This window comes from Clavelina lepadiformis, chromosome 5 (genome assembly GCF_947623445.1).
Source record: "Clavelina lepadiformis chromosome 5, kaClaLepa1.1, whole genome shotgun sequence".
Lineage (NCBI taxonomy): Eukaryota > Metazoa > Chordata > Ascidiacea > Aplousobranchia > Clavelinidae > Clavelina > Clavelina lepadiformis.
In genome coordinates, this window is record NC_135244.1 from 15,584,755 (window position 1) to 15,598,870 (window position 14,116).

The window sequence follows — 14,116 nt, forward strand, 5'->3', positions numbered from 1 at the left end:
ACTTTTTACTATTACTCGTCGTACGTTTGGTCGATTACCACAATTAAAACATTCCTAACACAGCAAGACATCTCTCTGTCTAACCGCGTAATCGGTTTTCTTTTAAGTGCAGCAGGAAGCGAGAAAAACGAATGTCTTCCAGCTTTACTCGTGCAGTCAAACCAACACGAGCAACCAAAGATTGTTGCGACAAAAGTACTTTTAATTTATCACATTTACTTTGCGATGTCATATCAATCTAGTACAGGACTGCTCCACCCAGTATTTCACTGCACTATGGCATACAAGTACGTATGTGGTGTATGCATGGCGGGGAACGTATCACCGATCTTACTTTAAAGATTAATGGATTACCGATTAATGAAAAGCAGCGTATATCATAACATAACGTAACTTAAGTATGATAACGCCAGTATAATTATTTATCGTTACATATCGCGTCACCTCACAATTTTATCAATGACTCTGATCATTTCCCTCATTATTATTTCAACTATAATTTCTATGGCACGTCACGGGTTGCCATACCGTCCTTATTTCTAAGATTTGTCCTTATTTTGAAGGTCTGTGTCTTAGAAAATATTTTTGTCCTTGTTTCTAAGAAACGTCCTTATTTTCACTTGCGTCCTTATTTTTTCTTTATTGTCTAATTTTCAGGGCAGAGGTTCCTATTTTGGGCATTTCGACCAGTATACTATACCATTTTGTACCCAAGATATACCAAAATTAAGAACGTGCAAGTAGTGTTTCTTTTTTTGAGGTACATCGATTGCCTTCTCCTGTTGCGCACTGTTTAAGGTAGTGCTTTTCTTTCGCTTTCTAGTCGTCCTTATTTGTATTTGTCCAGACCGATGGTGACCTTGGTTAGAATGGACTTTGATCTTTGATCGACCCACCGCGAGCTTTCTCTGGCTTCCGCCGGGCACAAAAACGTAGCACCGAGATATGATTGTTCTTGGGCTTGGGTTTTTTTTATTTGTTTATTTTTGTTTATTTACCCACACAAATGATAAAAATAAAAGATACCACAAACGCAAAGTTTAAAAATCTCGATTTACATGAAAAGCATTTTTGTATCTTATAATTAATCACCTTGTGTTCTTACATTCATTGTGTGCTGCATACAGAATTTTATGAAAGCAGCAAATTCGGTTTGAAAAACAAAAAATGTTTTAGATCTTTCACAACGTTATCAATCAATTTTTAACGATTTTGGTCGGATTACTTCCCAAATTTATTGATATTTTTATAAGCAAAAACTTTGATACAGAATGAGATTAGTCTATTTAGTAAAAGTAGCAAAGCTGAAAAGGCTTAAAATGTGCTCAAAAATATTAACAGCTGTTAGGACTGAGATAAAAGTGTATGGCAGCTTAATGTTTAACAATTTCATTGTAGTTTTGCACATCTAATATATATAATTAATGTTAGTGATGTAAACTAGCATACAGGCCATTCTGAAAAGTTAATTTGTCCATTTACGTTCTGAAAATTTGGAATCTTTTACTTTTAACAAGACGTAGGCTAAGTTGCATAGTATAGAATTACCACTTTGCCTGTATTGGTAACGGTGCTGCTGTTCAGAAATAATGAAAACCAAATATCTAACCAAAACAAAAGAACTTGAGGGTTTGCCAAAAGTATCAGAATTTAAAATCGTTGAGGAAGATATTGACGAAAATCTAACTGATGGAGGTAAAGTAATAAAATTATTATCCGTAGAAATGTCAAATTAAGTCTCTTTATCACTTTTATATAACAACTTCATCAAATAAAAATCCCACATAACTTTATTATGTTGAAAGAATGCAAAAGTTAAGAATACCCTGTTTATTAGAATCTCGATGTAGCTGCTGTTTTTGATCAAATGTTTTTGTTTCTACAGAAATATTAACCGAAGCCGTTTGCATTAGTGTGGATCCATTTATCAGGTAAAATTAAATAATTGCCGTCTTTTCTGTGTATATAATCTATAAAATCCTTTTCGATTAACGGCCTCCATTTTCTTTCAGTGGCAAGTGTTTTACTCGATCCTTTGTAACCATGTACTTTACAATAGAAAAGCATTGACTCATTTCAATTCTTTTATAAACTGCAAGCGTTGTGACTGTTTTGGTCATCAGTCTGAGTTTTCACCTAATAAAGTGGCATGTGAATTTCTTCAAAAAACAGAAAAAAAGTATTGAAAAAAATGGTGCCTACAGTTTTCAGCTTATACAATGTTTATGATTTTAGGTAGTAGACTCGTCGATAATATGCTCAGAACGCTTTCATTATAAAAGATACGAAGTGTTTCCATGATTTCCATTATTAAGTATAAGCAATGAAAATAAATTTTTGCCACTCAAAGAAAATGGGGTTGTAACTTCGAAAGAGTCTACTCCAAGATTTTTTTTCAGGAAAAAGTAATGAATAAAAGTTTTTATATAGAGAAAGTGTATTGCTTCTGTAACTTATCTTTGTATTTTAGAGTTCACCCCATTCCACCTGGCATACCAGTGCTTGGTTTTCAAGTCGGAAAGTTAGTGTTGCTTTTTGTTTCAACTGTAACTAAATTTGTAAACTCTTATCGAGTAAAGAATGCTTTCTTTGTGTGTAGCAAGACTTTTTTGATCGCTTATACTTTTTTAGGCCTACTTGATCAGCATTTACCCTGCTATAACATGTAACATATAATGTGTAAAAGTTAGTGCGGTATACTGGTATCAGTTGCACGTGTAAAAGTAATTTAGTTCGTATCTAGTTTCAGTCTGTTATTTTCAACTTTTAAGTTTGTTAAAATATCAGGAAAAATAACGTAGTACCACGCAATCTCTTAGACGCATTTTACTTGCTACGCTGACAACTTATGGTGACGTCATAACGAACAAGGCCTGTACGTAGAACATAAAGCGTAATAAACTGAAAATTAAACTATGCTTTTTCAATGTTTTTTCTTATTGTAAAAAAGTTCATTGATACTACTCTATAACTTTCACGTTTTTACAACCCAATGCCCAAAACGCTTGAATATTCCATTGTGAAGTATGGGCAACGGAACTTTACTTATGAAAACCAATAGCGGCCGTAACTCCGGAAAGGTCTATTGGCACTCCACGCATCTGTATAATTTCTGTTGTTAGTTACTGTATTTTTGTTTAATAATCTACTCTTTACTGTAGTAAAATTATATCGTATATATAGAACTAGAGTACGCTACTATAATAAGTACTGCGTAATACTCGATATTAGGAAGCTTCTACATTGCACCCTATATAGAAGTTGTTATAGTACTGTATTTAACATAAACCTTTTTAGAGTGCTGGCCAGCAAAAATAAAAAATATCAAAAAGGAAATTTGGTTATGCATTTGGGAGGCTGGAAAACCATTTGCAAAGTGGCAGATGAACTTTGCTGGTACAGAGTGGATAATCTGATCTCTAATAAAGACATTACTAAAGGGCTTGGAGTTGTTGGGATGCCAGGGTGAGTTGACGGTATTTGCTGTAGGTCAGGGCTGGAGAAACTTTATATTCGACGGCCGCAATTCAGTTCACTAGTAATCAGTAAAGCAGCAACAACGAAAAGCACACGTAAACAAAATATTACAAGGCTTGTTTATTGACAGCATTCAATGATCACACTGATGATGTTCTTCATGAGCAATTCAGACAGACAATATCTAACGTACATGCCGTTACAAAAGTCTTTTTTCTAATAAAAATCCCTTTTTTGTGTTTGGACAAGAAGTTATATCCGTTTAGGTGCTTATCTCGCATATGGGAACTTGCAGCAAAATTTCTGCTCTGCGGTTGTTCTATCACAAATGCTGCGTTTAAAGGACTGCACCAAAAACTTACTGAGAAGTACCTATCAACACGGCTATTGTTTTGCACACCTTATTCAGCTTTCAACTAATTAGCGGCTCAAAATATTCTCATCAGAATGCGTAATCGACAATAGCCTACATAGTTAAGTTTGTTACATACTTCCGGGAAAACACATTTTGTGGCATGCTACAGCACTGAACTAAACCGCAATTTCAAGAAAACTCCTGATAAAGTATTTGCAATGCCTGTTCGACAATCGGCGTAATCAGAAAAGTCAAATACTGAAACCAAAATACAGGCGAGAGACATACATATTCTTGTGTTTTTAGAATAACGGCGTACTTCGGGTTTCTTGACTTTTGTCAACCAAAAGAAGGTGAAACTGTGATGGTGAATGGATGTGCAGGAGCAGTTGGAAGTTTTGTTGGACAAATTGCCAAAATAAAGGTATACAGCAACCATAACAATTTAAAAATTTGGTCATAAAGTATGTTTGATTAATTCGGCATGTTAAAGCCGAAATATGAAAAACTGTAATTTTGATTGGCAAGTTGAGTAATGACATAAATTACCCAACACAGACATCTTATTTAAAATGCAGGGTTGCCAAGTGGTTGGTTGCTGTGGTTCCGATGAGAAAGTTGCATTTGCCAAATCACTTGGTTTTGATGAAGTTTTCAACTAAAAGACTGAAAAGTCTTGGCCAGAAGCCATTAAAAGATGCGCTCCAAATGGAATCGACTGCTTCTTTGATAATGTTAGTATGTTATGGATGTATGTCTATTATGCGTTTAGGTTATGTCTTGTATATTAGTATTATTCATTTGAACAGAATTTGTCTTATTTTTTTTTTCGACCAATTTGTAAATCTCAAGTTAAGAATGACCACTGGAAATCCTGGTTTAGAGGATAAAATGATTAGTTTTCTTCTTTGGGTTTATATTTGCGTTTAACGTGACTTCTTGGTCTACTATAGGTTGGTCATCAACTGGCATCGGACATTATAAGTCAAATGAATAATAGAGGTCGAATTGCTTGTTGTGGATTCATAAGCAGTTATAACAGCAAAACCCCAATGCAAGGTTTATGTATATTTCATTGATGGTCATTCGTAATCGCTATTGTTTTATCCGCATCCATTGTGTAACGTATTAAATTGTATGCATTTATGATTATTTACTTCTTATCGAAGAAATGTGTATCAGCAGTAAAATATATATATGTATGTAGGCTATATAAATAACAAAATTTATTATTTTACACAGTTTTAGGTGAAACCGTTCAACCAGCCATGGTTTGCAAACAACTAAGAATGGAAGGTTTTGAAATAAATGAAGATCGCTTTATACCAAGATATCCGGAAGGAGTCAAGCAGATATCTCAATGGTTTAAGGAGGTATTGTTATGATAAGAAACATAAATAAGTTCATTTCGCCAGCTTATCCTGCTCAATTTCAATTTCACAGGGAAAAATCAAGGTCCGGGAAACAGTGACGGAAGGTTTCGAAAACACGCCCAAAGCTTTTATAGGCATGCTGTCTGGTGACAACATCGGAAAAGCAGTTGTTCGAGTCAATTAATAGACAATATATAAGATGTGTATGTAAATGAAACGCAGCCATCAAGTACTTGCTTCGTTTGAAGAAAGTTTTCAGTCTACATCAGCATTTCATCGTCTAATTTTATTCAATGTTAAACTCACAAAAGAATCTTCTTTTTTTATTGTAATCATAAATATCATTCCAGTATTTAATTGATGTTTGTCCGCCTTATAAATAAACCGAATATTACTCGAAAATGAGGGCTGCTCCATTCTATACGCAGAGATTGCGTCATGGCCTGTACTTTACATGCATTAGTGATTAGTCGACGTACAGTTCTTCATTAAATTCATTTTGTGAAAACAAACTAAGAAAGAGACATAAGAAATGCAAATTTTGTTAGAAACGCTAGGCTAGTACAAGATCGATGTAAAGACGTTTTGTTTGTTAAGTCATGTCAGGTAACCTACTATAAACAAACGTACAGTACTTTAACATTTTATCAACAACATATGAAAAGCATCGCCAATAAGAAACGTGCTGTATAACAATGACAAAGCAAATTTTGTTTGAAATGGAATTAAACAAACTTTGCCTGCGAGACCATTTAATTAAAATGTAGACAACGATATAATTGAACAGAGAGACCTAAAAGTCTTTAAATAGTTACATGATAACTTACTCGGCGTTTATTTTTGATGAAACCAGTAGTAAAGTGCTTAGGCTATTCCAGTCAACGCACAGTAGGCCTATATGATGTGATATAGCATTTATGTCGACACGGTATTATTCTAAGCTAAGCGCTGTCAGGAGATAAGCTATATCGTTGTGTAGTTGAAGTTGACTACACAACGCATATTCAAAAGTACCTAGTCTTAGCGACTAGGACTATCCATAGACTATGTCGTAGGACCTAGGGCCCTAGCCTATAGGTTGCATTTTAAGTCAGAATGGGAGTTGTGATGTCACAAGAGCGTGTTATTTAAAATATGGTAGGTCCCAACAATGCTTGCTTACTGGTTTTACTTTGCTTGCCGGAGTAAGGCTCCTATACGTTCGATTACCTTGCTCGTTGCCACGGTCAAACAGTAAGCGGTTGCACGGTTGGAAAGAGGAATGCCTCGTGGTGTTAGAAATGTTTTTATTGTCGAAATTAACCTACTTCGAGTAATAGCGAAAAGTTCAACAAATTTCAGGCCGGTTTTCATGCAGGATCCTCAAGCGTACGCGTGCTTTTATTTCTCGTTCTCTCTCCAAGACAGCCAGAGAGAAAGGTCATGGGGCAGGTTTTTTAACCCTATTGCGGCCCCCGGGGGCTCGATCGAAGAGCGTTATAATTATTCCGGTATTGAGTTGCATCTTCCATGAAAATTTGGCGTCTCTAGACGCCGCCGTAAAAAAACCTTTCCGGTTAGTAGTGACTGACACACTGACTGAGTAAATCACAGACATATATATAGAGATAGTTAAATTTAAGATTAGAGTTAGACAAAAGCTATTAAAATTGTTAAACTATAAACTTAACGTATTAAACCGAAACGATTTTTAACAGTAAGTAGCTTACAGTTTACACTGCTTCCAAAACACTTTAGCACGGGCAGTAAACTCAACAAAGACATTTTTACTAAGCAGACGGACAAAAATGGACAAAAATTAGCAATTTTGTAAAAATAATTTAAATAATAAATAACGTTTCATGTATGTTATGTCTGTCTACTGGTTTTGCATGGAACGTTTTGCGAAGCATCTATACCGAATATGGAGCTTATGTACGAGTGTCTGCTGATCGATAACTAAGTGTCTGTGGTTCTATAACTAAATGTTTTCCAGGAGTTTTATGAGGAACATTATTGACTTCGTATGTGATAGTTAGCTTTCGCCTGTTATGTCTTTATCTGGAACGTTAAATAACTTACATTGTATGGATCAGTAAGTTTCATACAGTGTAGTCTGCATTTGGCCTAACGTTAGTTTAGTTTGGAATGCTCCTGAAATGGACACTCAACCCTGTCTGAAAGTTGGAGTTAGATTAGATTAAATAAGATAAGAACCCAACAGAACTGTATATATTACTATTATAGGTTAAACTAAAAATTCGTACTAATGCTGAATCCACAACCGCAACTAATCAGAATTTGCTAAAAACGCATGTGTTTATGTACAGAAATAATTAGAAATTAACACGGCACACACAGGAATGTGAAGGGTTTGCAAGGGAAGTGCTAAACTGGCATGGCTATGTGGTGAAAACTGCCACAGGCTAATTGACATAGTCATATCGTCAACAAACTATGATAACATAAAAAAACAAATTATGGCAAGACCACCAACTTTAACCGAATAGTGACTAGGCACGATTTTAAATGTGTTTGATTTGGACAATAGCGATAACAACTGTTGACTCAAGGCTATGGCGTGTAACGTATTCAGAAATAAAAGATAAAGAGGAAAGAAAGTCCACGCTAAACTGTTTGCTATAAGCACACCGGATGACCATAATGAGCAAACTTCACGAGATTAGAAAGGGCCTACAGAAGTATAACTGTTTATAATGGCATGCCGGCATATAAATGTATAGAAGCTTCTGTCTTTGATGTCACCTAATTTTAAAGGGGTCCCAAGACCACCGATTATGGTCAAACAATGACTAAGCATAATTTCAAATGTATTTAATTTGGACAAAAGAAAAAACGATTTGTTAGCTTAGTGCTATGGCGATGACTACGCAGAAGCTAAAGATAAAGAAGAAACAAAGTCGACGCTCAATCGTTAACCTTAAGCACACCGAAAGACCAGTAAAAATGAGCAAACTTCAAAACAAAGATTAAAAGATCGGCGTGAAACTAGTTACCGGTTCCCAGGTTACATTTTCAGTTGCTTATTCAAAACATGAAGCTGGTTACCGGTTTTCTGGTTACTTATTCAGTGACTTAGAGAGATGGGCAATAACCAAATAGTTTATTTTAAGTAATCTTCTTAAGTACATTTCCTCTACTTAGGCTATTTAAGTAGTTTTGTTCATAGGTGCTTCTAGTTTGACTTAAGTAGTTTTTAGGCCGATTACGTAACGTACTTGAGTAGGTTTACCAAATGCTGATGTAGAAAGTAGTCATTAGTCAGTGTTTTAGTTCGAAGATAATAATTTGAAGTACTTTATTATTAGAAATCACATCTGCGCAAAGCGTTTATAATATAGTCTACAACTTGATTTTCACGTATTTGACGTCACACTATACTCTGACGAAGGACAAAAGCATGTCTGAAACTATTTAGCTTCATAAAACATGCATTTCTCTGCAGTTGTAGGCCTATGGCTAATAGCAAGCTCGTGTTAATTTGTGATTTCACAACCTCATATTTTAGATCGATATTTACTTCTGACTTGAGTAGTTTAAAATGTTTTACTTTCTAGTTCATACTTAAGTCGTTTTAAACAGCAATTACCAAATATTCTGAAAACAGCAAATTCAGTTTCAAAAACAAAAACTAAAAATAAACAAAAAATACTTGAAATTTCTCACAAGGCTATTAACAAAAGTTTTTTAACAATTTTGGTTTGGGGTAATTCCCAAATTTAGTGATTTTTTAATGCAAAAACTTTGGGGCTCATGAGCAGGGTCAGAAAGTTAAATTTTTTAAAAATGATTTTGGTAAATTTAGTTTTGGTTGATACAGAATGAGATTAGTCTATTTATTTACCTTGAACTTTTTAAACATGACCGAAAAATAAACAACCCTATAATGCTCTTCCATTCGACGTAAATCAATTGAGTTATCGGTAGTGTAGAACTGTATTGTAAAGTCTATACCCGCAGTTTACACTCAACAAGAGTATAGGCCATAGGGCTGTAGACTATTGTTGTTTACAAGTGGGGACATCAGGGAAAGGGCAGCGTTGTCCTTTAGTATATGATGATATGTGTTGAACGGACTTAACTTGTCCTCATACGTTCTACGTCACGGTTTTAAGCATTTGAACAGTTAAAACTGTGAAACTTTGTCCGTATGTAATTTGCAGAGTATAAGATTAGAACTTTCAGCTTTGAGCTTACAGCCAATTACGTTAAAAAATCATGAAGACAAAATATCTAACCAAAACAAAAGCATTTGAAGGTTTGCCAAAACTTTCAGATTTTAAGATTGTAGAAGAAGACATTGAAGAAAACCTAGCTGATGGAGGTAAAATGCTACAAGCATTTCACATAGAATGGTATAGGCCATAGGGTCTCTTTTACTTTTGCACTCCTATATCGGGGTAGATTATTGAGGAATTGTTACGTCATAATTTCTTTAGTATTCTTTTAGTTCCTATACAAGGTTTTCAAATCGGAGTGCAAAAGTAAAAGAGACTCAAATGGTAAAATTAGAACTTGGACGTGGCTGCTGTTTCTGACCAATTTTTTTTATTTTGTAGAAATATTGACCGAAGTTGTTTGCATTAGTGTTGACCCTTTCATTAGGTGAGTACATGACTATGACGCCATTCTCTGCAAAGTATTTGTGACACAATCATTGAATATTTAAAAACAATTCCTTATTGTTTTGAAAGGTATTTCACTATGATAACATATTACTGTAGTGTAGCATTCATATAGTATATAGCTCCTATCCCTGTAAATTAGTTTTTTGCTTTTCAGAGTTTATCCTTTCCCACCTGGCATACCAGTTATTGGTTTTCAAGTCGCAAAGTAAGCATGATTATTTCTTAGGCTGCCGCTGTTTCTCTGGAAGAAGTCATGCGTTCGAAGCTAGTTTTAACAGTTTCTTCTTAACCTCGTTTAAATTTTATAACATAGTAACTTAAATCTAACCTAAATCTAACTCCAATAAAATCTTAAGTAGCTAAAATTAACTTTTTGCATACCTATTCTTCTAACTTAACCGCCTATCGTTAACAACAAGCTGCGTGACCTACTTACGGTGAAATAGTCACTTCGTATTTCTTAATGTTAATGGTAACTGAATTTATTGGCACTTGAAAACAGTGGTTTTCAATCTTTTTTAGCGTATGGCTTTATAATAATATCTTTTTTGAGCACTTTCCCCTTTTTGAAATTGAAACCACACTAGTTCGGTTTTAAGCCACGTTAATGTATTTTCAACCTAATTTTTTTTGCTTTCTGGGCGATCACTCTGCACATTGGTAAAAACCCTACTGCAACAAATAGTTGTCAAATGTTCGCTATTTTATGTCCCATAGGCATGATTTTTGCGTCACTAGTTTGTTTCTTCGTTTATTACTTTAGAGTGCTGGCCAGCAAAAATGAAAAATACCAAAAAGGAAATTTGGTGATGCATTTTGGAGGCTGGAAAACCATTTGCAAAGTAGCAGATTCCAGTTGCTGGTACAGAGTGGACAATGTACTTTCTAAAGAAGATATTACGCAGGGAGTTGGAGTTCTCGGAATGCCGGGGTAAGTTTTTGGCTTTTGCCTTAGACAAATTTGAATAATTGAATAATTGATGATGATTGAAGTCGAAAATGGTTTCATGACACATGTAATCAAAGTTAATTCTAAATAGGACAAGCTCATACTTGTATGATTGAATTGTTGTGCATTCTATTCAGATTATTATTATTGGTCACTATTAGTATTACACTATTACAGTAAAGTTAAACAAGACGTAAAGTTGTAAAGTTGACCAGTATATTGTAATCCTTACCCACCTGTATGTCTTTGACAGCGCGCTAGAAATGTAGTAGACCTGGTAGAAAAGAAGTAGTAAAAATGTTTACTACAAATGCGAAAAAGTACTATAAAAAGAAAAGAGTGACTATTTCCTTGTAAGTAGGTTACAAAGCCTGTTTTTAATGATATAACCGTTTATAGGTTGATTGTTATAGTCTTTAAGAATTGCTATGCAAAAAGATGATTTCAGTTATTTAAGGTTTTATTGGACTTTTTTAGATTAGAAGACAGATTTTAGTTAGATTTTGGTTGATATGTTATGCTTGATAACATTTACGTTAAGTTAACAAGAACTGTGAAAAATAGTTTAGCACACACCATTTTTATCGGTGAAATAATGGCAACCAAAAAGGAAAGTTTATTGGCCAAACACTGAAAGGCTATTTACGGTAAACTTGAGCCACAGAAGAGTAGGTTTTTTGTGCATTGTTTTGAGACACGTACTGCACCGTACCCCAAACAAAAATGTTGGTGATTGTCTATAAATCAGAATCGACCGAGCGGTTAATCTGCAGATGATAACAACTAGTTTTTCTAAAATGAATCATATCTGAACATTTGTAAGAAAAAGTTTTTGTGCAGCATTTGACCAAATGAATGTGTTGACATAGGATACATGTCGCGTTTTCAATTTTGTATTCTTGCTTTTTAGAATGACGGCATACTTTGGCTTTCTTGACCTATGTCAACCAAAGGAAGGAGAGACTGTAATGGTAAATGGATGTGCTGGAGCAGTCGGAAGTTTGGTTGGACAGATTGCCAAGATTAAGGTAGGCTACAAAAGAGAAAATAAGTTCTGTGTTTGACCATGCATCTTGGTTGATAGTGTGGCCACATATAATATTGTATTGCAACTTAAAAAGAAGGCAAATGCTGAGAAATTTGTCAAAGTTTTGAAGCACTTAAGGCATGTTATTGCCCAAATGTGAAAAATTGTAAACCTATATCTACTGTAAATAGCAAATTGACATGAATGAATCACCCAACACAGACATCTTATTTAAAATGCAGGGTTGCAAAGTGGTTGGTTGCTGTGGTTCTGATGAAAAAATTGCATTTGCGAAATCACTTGGCTTTGATGAAGTTTTCAACTACAAGACTGAAAAGTCTTGGCCAGAAGCCATTAAAAGATGCGCTCCAAATGGAATCGACTGCTTCTTTGATAATGTTCGTTAATTCGTATCGAATCATATGTTGTCTTAGATATTATACATAATTTTTGCTTACAAACCGGGGGACATGGGGACGTTCTCCCACAAGCACAAGGCCACAAGCAGATGCCTCACCAGTGAGCTATACTGTAGTAGTGGGGGAAAACCAGGACAAGTGGGACACAAGTTTCTCACATTTTTGTGCTTGCTGTGCAAAATTAGCAGCGCAAAGTTTACTGCACACGCAGTACAGTTGTGAAGATTTTGAGGGGAGTTATAAGGGGGCCACGAACCATGAACGGTTGAAAATCATTGGCTTAACTTATCTTTACTTTTGTCCAAGTTGTAAACCGTTTTTTAAAGTTAACATTGATGGTTATAACTACTGATGTGGAATATGTTATTTTTTATTCATATCCTTGTTTAGATATCAATGTTTGTCTCTAACATCACTTCTTTGTCTACTATAGGTTGGTGGTCAACTGGCATCGGACATTATAAACCAAATGAATACTAAAGGTCGAATTGCTTGTTGTGGATCCATAAGCAGTTATAACAGCAAAACCCCAGTGCAAGGTTTTTGTGTGTTTCATTGATTGCCGTTTGGATACGCCCGACTTATTGCTTTAATAACATAAGTTTTATACATACCATGTTTCTCCGAAAAAAATACAGGGCTTATATTATTTTCGGCTTAAAAATATTACACTAGGGCTTATTTTAGGGGGTGTCTTTTATTTTCATTTATTAAAAACAAAGTTAAGAATTATGTTTATTCAAAAATGATCATATGATCGTCCTCTCTATTGTCTTGGATATCACTAGATTCCATAGTTTGCGCTATTGACTAGGTCTTATTTTAAATGTAGGGCTTATATTAAAATCATTCTCGAATTTCAGGCTAGGTATTATTTTTAGGGTAGGTCTTATTTTCGGAGAAACACGGTATATCGTTATTATGTGTAATTAATTTATGTTGTTTGGGTCTAATAGAAAAAAATTGTGTATCACTGACAAAATCATATTTTTATACGGCTTCATCAGGTGATATCGTCCAACCAGCCATGGTTTCCAAACAACTTAAAATGGAAGGTTTTGTGATAAATGAAGATCGCTTTAAACCAAGGCATCCGGAAGGAGTCAAGCAGATGTCTCAATGGATCACGGAGGTAATGTTATGATGAAGAATATAAGTAAGTTCATATCACCAGCTTATCCTGCTTAATTTCAATTTCACAGGGAAAAATCAAGGTCCGGGAAACAGTGACGGAAGGTTTCGAAAACACGCCCAAAGCTTTTATAGGCATGCTGTCTGGCGACAACACCGGAAAAGCAGTTGTTCGAGTCAATTAAAAGACAATGTATAAAATGCGTATGTAAATCAAACGCAGCCATCAAGTACTTGCTTCGTTTGAAGAAAGTTTTCAGTCTACATCAGTATTTCATCGTCTAATTTTGTTCAATGCTAAACTCACAAAAGAATCTTCTTTTTTTATTGTAATCATAAATATCATTCCAGTATTTAATTGATGTTTGTCCGCCTTATAAATAAACCGAATATCACCCTAAAATGAGGGCTGCTCCATTCTATACGCAGAGATTGCATCATGGCCAGTACTTTACATGCATTAGTGATTAGTCGACGTACAGTTCTTCATTAAATCCATTTTGTGAAAACAAACTAAGAAAGAGACATAAGAAATGCAAATTTTGTTAGAAACGCTAGGCTAGTACAAGATCGATGTAAAGACGTTTTGTTTGTTAAGTCATGTCAGGTAACCTACTATAAACAAATGTACTTTAACATTTTATCAACCACATATGAAAAGCATCGCCAATAAGAAACGTGCTGTATAACAATGACAAAGCAAATTTTGTTTGAAATGGAAGTAAACAAACATTGCCTGCGAGACAATTTAATTAAA

General features: G+C 34.8%; 1 protein-coding gene and 1 pseudogene across 2 annotated transcripts; both read left to right on the forward strand.

Moving 5' to 3' along the window:
* The first annotated feature begins 1,455 nt into the window (after positions 1-1,455).
* Positions 1,456-5,592, forward strand: LOC143458557 (prostaglandin reductase 1-like; annotated as a pseudogene). Its single transcript, XR_013117676.1, has 9 exons — positions 1,456-1,695; positions 1,886-1,931; positions 2,471-2,521; positions 3,298-3,465; positions 4,139-4,256; positions 4,411-4,566; positions 4,786-4,891; positions 5,075-5,205; positions 5,276-5,592. The product of XR_013117676.1 is annotated as a prostaglandin reductase 1-like (transcript).
* A 3,725-nt stretch (positions 5,593-9,317) lies between these two features.
* LOC143458558 (prostaglandin reductase 1-like) lies at positions 9,318-13,762 on the forward strand. Its single transcript, XM_076955336.1, has 9 exons — positions 9,318-9,529; positions 9,765-9,810; positions 9,988-10,038; positions 10,597-10,764; positions 11,693-11,810; positions 12,052-12,207; positions 12,662-12,767; positions 13,236-13,360; positions 13,431-13,762. Exons 1-9 carry the CDS (start codon positions 9,424-9,426, stop codon positions 13,542-13,544), a joined length of 990 nt encoding a protein of 329 aa, XP_076811451.1. The 5' UTR covers positions 9,318-9,423; the 3' UTR covers positions 13,545-13,762.
* Positions 13,763-14,116: the final 354 nt, after the last annotated feature.